The sequence below is a fragment of the Nicotiana sylvestris genome, chromosome 9, assembly GCF_000393655.2.
Source record: "Nicotiana sylvestris chromosome 9, ASM39365v2, whole genome shotgun sequence".
NCBI classification, from domain to species: Eukaryota; Viridiplantae; Streptophyta; class Magnoliopsida; order Solanales; family Solanaceae; genus Nicotiana; species Nicotiana sylvestris.
Window position 1 is genome coordinate 4,296,324 of NC_091065.1, and position 10,079 is coordinate 4,306,402.

Consider the following 10,079-nt stretch of genomic DNA (forward strand, 5'->3'; position numbering starts at 1 on the left):
CTTAGTAAGGACCCCACCTTCCTCGTCACTACCCGACTGAGGCTAGGCTTGGCACTTATTGAGTAACGTTGTGGTGTACTCATGCCCTTTATGCGCATGTTTTTCATGTGCAGATCTAGGTATTTCCACTTAGTTTCATCATCCTTAAGGCGAGAGGACTCTCCCAGAGACTTCGAGGTATATCTGCCACGTCCACAGACCGAGGAGTACCTTTCTATTCTCTCTTTGAGTATTAGCCCTTCTGTACTTATTTTGTTAGACATTCTGGAGTTGGAACTTGTAGACATTCAAAGGCTTGTCGTTTCACGAGATTCCGGGTTTTGGGAAATGTTGTTATCTCAGAGAGTTGTATTGTATATGCCGAGCGACATCTTATTTCCTTTCATTATTTTGGCTTTTAATTATTTCTTTTGCAAATTATCTTATTTCCCGCATTTGTTAAGCTTAACTAGTTGTAGAGACTAGGTGTCGTCACGACAGATCACGGAGGGCGAACTAGGGTCATGACAAGTTGGTATCAAAGTTCTAGGTTCATAGGAGTCATAAATCACAAGCCGATTTATTAGAGTCTCGCGGATCAGTACAGAGACGTCTGTACTTATCTACCAGAGGCTATGTAACTGTTAGGAAAATTCCACTTCATTTGATTTTCGTGTCGTGCGAGATTTTGATATAACAATTCTAAACTTCTGTCTTCTATTCTCTCACAAATGGTAAGGACACGTGCTACTGGAGGTGACCAGACACCCGCACCCCCTACTAGAGCTGTCAGAGGTCGAGGCCGAGGTAGAAGCCGAGGTAGAGGCCGAGGACGCACACGTGGTACAGCTAGAACACCCGCGCGAGCTATCGCCGAGAAGCTATCAGCAGTTCTAGCCCGAGCCCAAGCACTTGATACGCCTACTAGTACTACTACTCTAGCTCTCCAGGAGACTTTTGCATAGTTTATGAGCATGTACACCACTCTGGCTAAGGCAGGGTTGCTTCCCCTTGCTGCAGCTGCATCTTAGGACGAGGAAGGAGCACAAAATCTCGCCGCCCGCACTCTTGAGCAGTGAGTGAATGTTGATCAGGCCTAGAGATTATTCATGTACTGCATGCAGTCCCACATCAGCCCGAGAATGGGGCAGCGGCTTCCGAGGATGAGCAGCAGAGACTTCAGAGGTTCAAGTAGTACAAGCATCCTGTATTCAGTGGTTTAGTATCAGATGATGCCTTGGGATTTCTGGAGGAGTGCCATCGTATCCTTCGCACTATGGGTATATCAGGATCGAGTGGGGTTTCTTTCACTACCTTCCAGCTTTGAGGAGCCGCCTACCAGTGGTGGCGTACTTATGAGTTGGACAGTCCAGCCGAGGTAGCATCCCTTATTTGGAATCCATTATCAGATATGTTCCTAAGAGAGTTTGTTCCTTGGAGCTTCAAGGATGCTTGGCGCATAGAGTTTGAGGATTTGCACAAGGGCACTATGACTATTTCGGAGTATGATGTCTGTTACACTGACTAGGCATGCACCAGCCTTGGTTGCTACAGTTCATGAGAGAGTTTGCCGGTTTATTGAGTAACTTATTCCCAACACCAGGTCTAGCATGGATCGTGAGTTGGATATGGATATTTCTTATCAGTAGGTGGTGAGCATTGCTAGGAGGATAGAGGGTATGTATGCTCGGGATAGAGAGGAGAGGGAGGCCAAGAGGTCTCGAGAGTCGGGCCATTATTTTGGTGCCCGAGTTCCGGCTGTTGTTCGTCATGGTAGTGTTTTATGAGTCTCCCCATTCATTCAGTTCTTTCTGCAACTAGTGGTATTCCAGCTCCTCCCAGACCTCAGGAGCCTTATTATGTACCTCTAGTATCTAGCGTGCCTCCTGCACGGGGTACTTTCAGTGGTCAGTCTAGCATACCTGGTCAGATCCAGTCACAGCCATCACGTCCTCCCAACGCTTATTTTGAGTGTGGTGACACATGGCACATGGTGAGGGAGTGCCCCAGAATTAGGAGGGGTACACCTCCATAGATTTCTAAGCCACAACGTGCCCCGCAAAGTTCCCAAGCTATGATCACAGCACTAGTTGCTACCCCACCTGCCCAGCGAGCTAGAGGCGGAGGTGAGGGAGATAGAGGTCTCCCTTGAGGGGGAGGCCAAGCTAGATATTATGCTTTTCCTGCCCGTACCGAGGTTGTTGTCTTCGATTCTATTTTCATAGGTATTGTCATGGTTTGTCATAGAGATGCATCGGTTTTATTCGATCTAGGCTCCACTAATTCTTATGTGTCTTCTTATTTTGCTCTGCATTTGGGTGTATCTCGGGATTCTTTGAGTTCCCCTATTTTTGTTTCTATTCCTATGGGAGATTCTCTTGTTGTGGACCACGTTTATCGGTCGTGTTTGATTGCTCTTAATGGTTTTAAGACCAGAGCCGATTTGTTATTGCTCATCATGGTAGATTTCGATGTTATCTTAGGCATGGACTGGTTGTCGCCCCATTATGCTATTCTTGTCTGTCATGCCAAAACTGTGACGTTGGCTATGCCAGGTATTCCGAGAGTTGAGTGGAGGGGTAACTTAGATCATGCTTCCTGTAGAGTTATTTCATTCCTTAAGGCTCAGCGTATGGTTGACAAGGGGTGTGACGCGTATCTAGCATATGCGAGAGATGTTAGTATTGATACCCCCATAGTTGATTCAGTCCTAGTAGTACGGGATTATTCTGATATGTTTCTAGTTGACCTTCTGGGTATGCCACCCGATAGAGATATTAACTTTGGCATTGATCTATTGCCAGGCACTCAACCCATTTCTATTCCTCCTTATCATATGGCCTCTCCTGAGTTGAAGGAGTTAAAGGAGCAGTTGCAGGAATTGCTTGACAAGGGTTTCATTAGGCCCAGTGTATCACCTTAGGGTGCTCCTGTCTTATTTGTAATGAAAAAGGATGGTTCTATGCGTATGTGTATTGCTTATAGTCAGCTGAACAACGTTACAGTGAAGAACCGTCATTTTTTGCCTTGTATTGATGATTTGTTTGACCAGCTTCAGGGTGCACGAGTGTTGTCTAAGATTGACTTGCGTTCAGGGTACCATTAGTTGAAGATTTGGGAGCCAGATATCTCGAAGACTGCTTTCAGGACTCGGTATGCTCATTACGAGTTCCTTGTTATTTCATTTGGGCTGACCAATGCCGCAGCAACCTTTATGCATTTGATGCACTCTGTGTTCCGGCCATATCTTGACTCGTTCGTCATTGTCTTTATTGATGATATTCTGGTATATTCTAAGAGTCGGGAAGATCATGAGTAGCACCTGAGGACAGTGCTTTAGACTTTGAGGGAAAAGAAGTTATATGCATTGTTCTCGAAATGTGAGTTTTGGTTGGATTTTGTGGCCTTCTTGGGTCATGTGGTGTTGAGTGACTGTATACAGGTGGATCCGAAGAAAGTGGAGGTAGTGTAGAGTTGTCCCAAACTATCCTCAGCTATAGAGATCTGCAGTTTTCTTAGCTTGGCGGGTTATTATCGTTGATTTATTGAGGGGTTTTCATCTATTGCAGCACCTATGACCAGGCTGACCTAGAAGGGTTCTCCGTTCTAGTGGATGGAAGAGTGTGAGGCGAGCATTCAGAAGCTCAAGACAGCTTTGACTGCAGCCCCAGTTTTGATATTGCCTACAGGTTCGGGGTCTTATACTGTCTATTGTGATGCCTCGAGGATTGGCCTTGGAGCGGTATTGATGCAGGATAGTAAGGTGATTGACTATGCATCCCGACAGTTGAAGGTTCATGAGAAGAATTATCCTGTCCATGATCTCGAGTTAGATGCTATTTTTCATGCCTTGAAGATCTGGTGTCATTATTTGTACGGTGTGCCTTGAGAGATTTATACTGATCATCGGAGTTTTCAGCACTTGTTCAAGAAAAAAGACCTTAATTTGTTCTAGAGGAGGTGGTTAGAGTTGCTGAAGGACTATGATATCACTATCTTGTATCACCCGGACAATGCCAATGTTGCGGCCGATGCTTTGAGTCGCCAGGAAGAGAGTTTGGGGAGCTTCTCTTATTTACCAGCAGTAGAGAGGCCCCTGGCGTTGGATGTTCAGGCCTTAGCTAGCCAGTTTGTGAGGTTTGATCTTTCGGAGCCCAGTCGGGTTCTAGCTTGCATGGTTTCCCAGTCTTTATTATTTGATCGTATCAGGGAGCGTTAGTTTGATGACCCTCATTAGCTTGTCCTCAAGGACAAGGTTCATCACGGTGATGCTAGAGATGTGACTATTGGTGATGATGGGGTATTAAGGATGCAGGTCGGATCAATGTACCCAATATTGATGGGCTTCAGGAGTTGATTCTAGAAGAGGCCCATAGTTCGCGGTATTCCATTCGTCCGGGTGCCACGAAGATGTACAAGGATTTGAGGCAGCACTATTGGTGGAGGTGGATGAAGAAAGATATAGTTGGGTTTGTATCTCGGTGCCTCAATTTTCAACAGCTGAAGTATGAGCACTAGAGACCGGGTAGATTGCTTCAGTAGATAGAGATTCTGGAGTGGAAGTGGGAGCGGATCACCATAGACTTCGTAGTTGGACTCACATGGACTTTGAAGCAGTTCGATGTCATTTGGGTGATTGTGGATTGGCTGACCAAGTCTGTGCACTTCATTCCTATGTGTACTACCTATTCTTCAGAGTAGTTGGTGGAGATTTATATCATGGAGATTGTTCGTCTGCATGGTATCCTAGTTTCCATCATTTCATATGGAGGTACTTAGTTCACATCATGGTTCTGGAGGGCCATACATCATGAGTTGGGTACTCGGGTGGAGTTGAGTACAACATTTCACCCTCAAACGGACGGACAGCCCGAGCACACTATTCAGATTATTTGAGGATATGCTCCATGCGTGTGTGATTGAGTTTGGAGGGTCTTGGGATCAGTTATTTCCATTGTCGGAGTTTGCCAACAATAATAGCTATCAGTCCAGCATTCAGATGGCACTGTATGAGGCTTTATATGTTAGGCGGTGTAGATCCCCGATGGGTTGGTTTGAGCCGGGTGAGGCTAGATTATTGGGTACAAAATTAGTTCGGGATGTTTTGGAGAAAGTTAAGGTGATTCAGGATAGACTCGGTACAGCCCAGTCTAGACAGAAGAGTTATGCGGACCAGAAGGTCCGTGATGTTTCCTATATGGTTCGAGAGCGGGTTCTGCTTTGGGTTTCGCCTATGAAAGGTGTTATGAGATTTGGGAAGAAAGGGAAGTTGAGTCCGAGGTTTATTGGTCCTTTTAAGATATTGTGGTGTGTTAGGGAGGTTTCTTATGAGCTTGCCTTACCTTCCAGCTTGGCAGAAATTCATCCGGTATTTCACGTTTCGATGCTCTGGAGGTATCACGGTGATCCGTCGCACGTGTTAGATTTCAGTTCAATCCAATTGGATAAGGATCTATCTTACGTTGAGGAGCCAGTGGCAATATTGGACAGGTAGGTTTGAAAGATGAGGTCAAAGAACATTACATCAGTGAAGGTTTAGTGGCGGGGTTAGCCGGTCGAGGAGGCGACCTGGGAGACCAAGCAGGATATGCGTAGCCGTTACCCTCATCTTTTCACCACTTCAGGTATGTCTCTATGCTCGTTCGAGGACGAATGAATGTTTAAGTTGGGAGGATGTAATGAAACAGCCAGTCGTTTTAAAAATTAACGCCATTATCCCCTATTAACTGCATTTCCCATGTTTGTCTCTACTATTGTGGGTTGTCGGGAGGATTTATTTGGGGTTTTGGAGAGTTTTGGGATACGTAGTCCCTAAATGGGAGTTTAAGTTTAGAATTTGGACCGTAGTCAGAACAGTGTGAAGACGACCACGAAATGGAATTCTGTTGGTTCTGTTAGCTTCGTTGGTGATTTCGGGCTTAGGGGCGTGTTCGGATTGTGTTTTGGAGCTCTGTAGCTAATTTAGGCTTGAAATGCCGAAAGTTGAATTTTTTAAGTTTCCGGTTCGATAGAAAGATTTTGATCCGAGAGTCAGAATGGAATTCCGGAAGTTGGAGTAGCTCCGTAATGTTGAATGTGACGTGTGTGCAAAATTTCAGGTCATTCAGAAGAAGTTTGATAGACTTTTTCATTGAAAGCGTAAATTTAGAGTTTAGGAGTTGTTAGGCTTGAATCCATGGGTGATTCATCGTTTTGATGTTATTTTAGGTGTTTTAAGGATTTGTATAAGTTTGTGACAATGGTACTAGACTTGTTTGCATTTTTGGGTCGAGGTCCCGGGAGCCTCGGGATGGTTTCGGAAGGTTGTCAGAAGAATTGGGATTTATTTGAGTAGCTTTAGCTACTGATCTTCTGTCATAACCTCACCTGCGCTTGGGTCTTGCAGGTGCGTAGCATCAGAAGCATCGGCATCATTGCAGAAGCAGAAAAGGGGAGGAACAGCAGGAGCCGCAGAAGAGGGAGCTTTACCGTTAAAATGATACCGCATCTGCGTTTGGGGAGTCGTAGGTGCAGAAAGCTGAGTTTAGTGATCTGTCACAGATGTGGCCTTTGTTTCGCAAAAGCGGGACCACAGGTGCGGTCCCATGACCGCAGAAGTGGATTAGCTGGGCAGAATATATAAATAGTTGTCTTCGCAAATTTATGTTATTTTCACCTCTTTCCAAACGGGAAGAAGCCTTGGGGAGCATTTTCAAAAGCAATTTTCATAGGAATTCGTTGGGATAAGATCTTTGGTCCCTAAACTCGTTATTGAGGTGATTTTTATCATTATAAGCATGAAAATTTAAGGAAAATCAATGGTAATTTGAGGGTAGGGCTTGATTAATTAGAGACCTTTAAGTGATGATTTGAGGGACCATTTGAGGTCCAATTTTGGTACTTTTTATATGTCTGAACTCGTGAGAGTGAGAGGATTCTGGAAATGTAAATTTTACCCGATTCTGAAACGTAAGTCGGAAAGGCGTTTTGGTCATTTTACCTAATTTCGCGTATTAGCTTAGAATTTCTTTGTAGAATCAGTTACTTGAAATGTTATTTACATTGTGCAATTAAATTGAATAGATTTGGGCCATTTGGAGTTGAGTGCTCGTGGCAAGAACGTGGTTTCGGGTTGACTTTGAGCCGGTTCGAGGTAAGTGGCTTGCCTAACCTTGTGTAGGGGAACTCCCCTTAGGATTTGGTATCATTGATATTTGAAATGCCTTGTACGTGAGGTAACGAGTGCGTACTTGTGCTAATTGTTGAAAAACCCTATTTTCTTTAAGTAATTTTAATTGTGTTTCTTTTTTTTCTTATACTACTTGCAAGTTAAGCTTGTTGTTAGCTTAGAAAAGCATGTCTAATTGATTTAATTGTCTTACTTGCTCAAACTGCCTTATTTGGATTATGTGCAACATGATAGGCTAGAAATACCTGTTTTACCTTGGTATGGAATTTAAATTGAATTGTGTATTCTTCGTGTTGTTGTTGTGTGTTTACTTTGGGACTACAAGACGATATCCCCGGGAGATCCCCCTACACTTTTACATTGAAACTACGGGACTATACCCGGTAAATTCCCCCTGTACTGAGTATTTATATTTGGGACTACGGATCGGTATTCCGGGAGATCCCCTCACATTATAAGTTGGACTACGGGATGGTATCCCGGGAGATCCACTGGATATTTATATTTGGGACTACGTGACAGTATCCTGGGAGATCCCGATTGTTATCTCTGTGTTGAGTTGTATTTCTTTCTGTGTTTACTTTGCCCCGGTAGTAGTTGTTGCTGTTATTTCTATCCTATGTTACCTTTACTGTTGTAGTTATTTATATTGTTTTGCTCTACAATGTTAAACCTTGTTTTTCATTTAATCTCAGTAAGGACCCAACCTTCCTCGTTACTACCCGACTGAGGTTAGGCTTGGCACTTACTGAGTACCGTTGTGGTGTACTCATACCCTTTCTGCGCATATTTTTCATGTATAGATCCAGGTATTTCCATTCAGTTTCATCATCCCTGAAGCGAGACGACTCTCCTAGAGACTTCGAGGTATATCTGTCGCGTTCGCAGACCGAGGAGTCCCTTTCTATTCTCTCTTTGAGTATTAGCCCTTCTGTACTTATTTTGTTAGTCATTCTGGAGTTAGAACTTGTAGATATTCAAAGGCTTGTGGTTTCATGAGATTTTGGGTTTTGAAAAATGTTGTTAGCTCAGAGAGTTGTATTGTATATGTCGAGCGGCATCTTAAATATTGTTTCCTTTCGTTATTTTAATTTTTTTTAATTATTTCTTCCGCAAATTATCTTATTTCCCGCATTTTTAGGTTTACCCAGTCGTAAAGACTAGGTGCCGTCACGATAGTTCACGGAGGTCGAACTGGGGTCGTGACATCTACTTTCTCAACAGTAAGGACGTATTTGTATCGATAGTGAAATATGGAATAAACGTGGACAATTTGCTAAAGCAGAGGGTAAATATGCCTTTTTGCCCAAAAGAAAATGTGATTGTGGTTCCCAAAATCACATGACCCCTCCCAAAAGCTCTATCGGCACTTAATGAACTATAACTCATATAACTCCTAGTTATCTTATTCACTATATAGGCAAAATATTCTTAAGGATAATGTATGCACAACTCTAGCAAAATTCTATTGTACATATTATTTTTTTAACAAATTCATCCATTCATATATAAAATTCCTTCAACACTGCCGGAATCGAAAATTTCACAATAGCTTATACCTATACTAATCATTGAAAATACATTCATAGAAGCAGACTGGCATACATCACAACATTATTTATTTCACATGCTGGCTAGCTAGAACAAGCCAATATTGCCAAATCGTCATCACTCAACACAAACACAAACATTATATATATATATATATATATATATATATATATATATATATATATATATATATATATATATATATATATGTATATGTATATGTATACCTTCAACATAGAACTTCTATTTCTTGAGAAGGTGACCTTCTACATCTTTGGTGATATCAATGACCACACCCATGAAAGCAAGGGGCTCAGGGGTATCTTCAGTTTTCTTCTCGTACACAAATGTCCATGTAGTCCACTGGTCTTCAATAGATATGCTAATAATGAAGGAATTATACAATTCTAATAAATCTCCTTCAATTACTTTCCAAGTGCCTGATTTCTTCTGAGGATCGGTGGCTTCAATTATATGCTTCATAAACTTCTCTCTTCCATCTATAATCATTAAAATACAAAAATAATATTTAACTGACCAATTTCTCATAAAAGATATAAATATTTACAAAATAATATCTTCATATTTCTTTTCTGCCTTTGTTTTTTATTTTCATTTCTACAAAAATTATCCGAATGGAATTATTTTTATGAATCTCAAAAGAATTATTAAGCAATGATAATAATATAAAGTGATTATAAATAATAATAATAACAATTTATGAAACTTTTGAGTGACAAAGATTAATAATAATGTCAAAGCGTTTGTTGGAGCAAGCAAAGTAAAATTAACAGTTAACATAGTTTTAACTGAGAAAATGACTTCCACCTACAAGTGAAAAGAATTTTTTTTTCCTTTTCTCAAAATATTTCTTGGAAAATGACCTCCGTAATTTTTATATATAGAGAAAGAGAGGCAGGTGGGGATGTGTGTTACCTTCGTTATATATCTCGCTAGCAACCAAACCAACCTTTCCGATTTCACCTTCATGAATCTCAAAATGTTTGATTTTACTAGGGGTTATGTTGGGTATAAGATGAGTATTAATGTGAAAAATATCATAAACAGAATGTCCTTCACACTTCACCTCCATTGAAACAATCAACTTTCCATTCACACCCATATTTTCTTCTCCTAGGAATAGCAATAAGTTGTGAAAATTAAATAAGTGGTGAGAAAATGTTCAGAACTTGAATATATCATGTATTTTAAAAAAGCAATATCTTTATCAGACAAGTGGTAATTAAAGTTTTAGTTACATGTGTTGCATGTATTTTCTATTACAAGAGACAACAAAAATTCAGTGCAATCTCACAAAGTAAGGTCGGGATAAGATAAAACGTACGCAGACCTTAACCTTACTTTGTAAATGTAGAGAAAC

The 10,079-nt window shown here is 41.5% G+C and overlaps 1 protein-coding gene across 1 annotated transcript; it reads right to left on the reverse strand.

Annotated features, from left to right (window-relative positions):
* Window positions 1-8,926: 8,926 nt before the first annotated feature.
* LOC104226843 (kirola-like) lies at window positions 8,927-9,845 on the reverse strand. The gene is made up of 2 exons (XM_009778922.2): window positions 9,635-9,845; window positions 8,927-9,198 (listed from the first exon to the last, which is right to left on the reverse strand). The coding sequence occupies exons 1-2, from the start codon at window positions 9,819-9,821 to the stop codon at window positions 8,942-8,944; spliced, it is 444 nt and encodes a 147-aa protein (XP_009777224.1). The 5' UTR covers window positions 9,822-9,845; the 3' UTR covers window positions 8,927-8,941.
* Between the last annotated feature and the right edge of the window lie 234 nt (window positions 9,846-10,079).

Coding starts and splice junctions, on each gene's coding strand:
- LOC104226843 (XM_009778922.2), bottom strand. CDS start 9,821: ATGGGTGTGAATGGAAAGTTGATTGTTTCAATGGAGGTGAAGTGTGAA. Junction 9,199..9,634: donor TAGCGAGATATATAACGAAG/GTAACACACATC, acceptor TAATGATTATAG/ATGGAAGAGAGAAGTTTATG.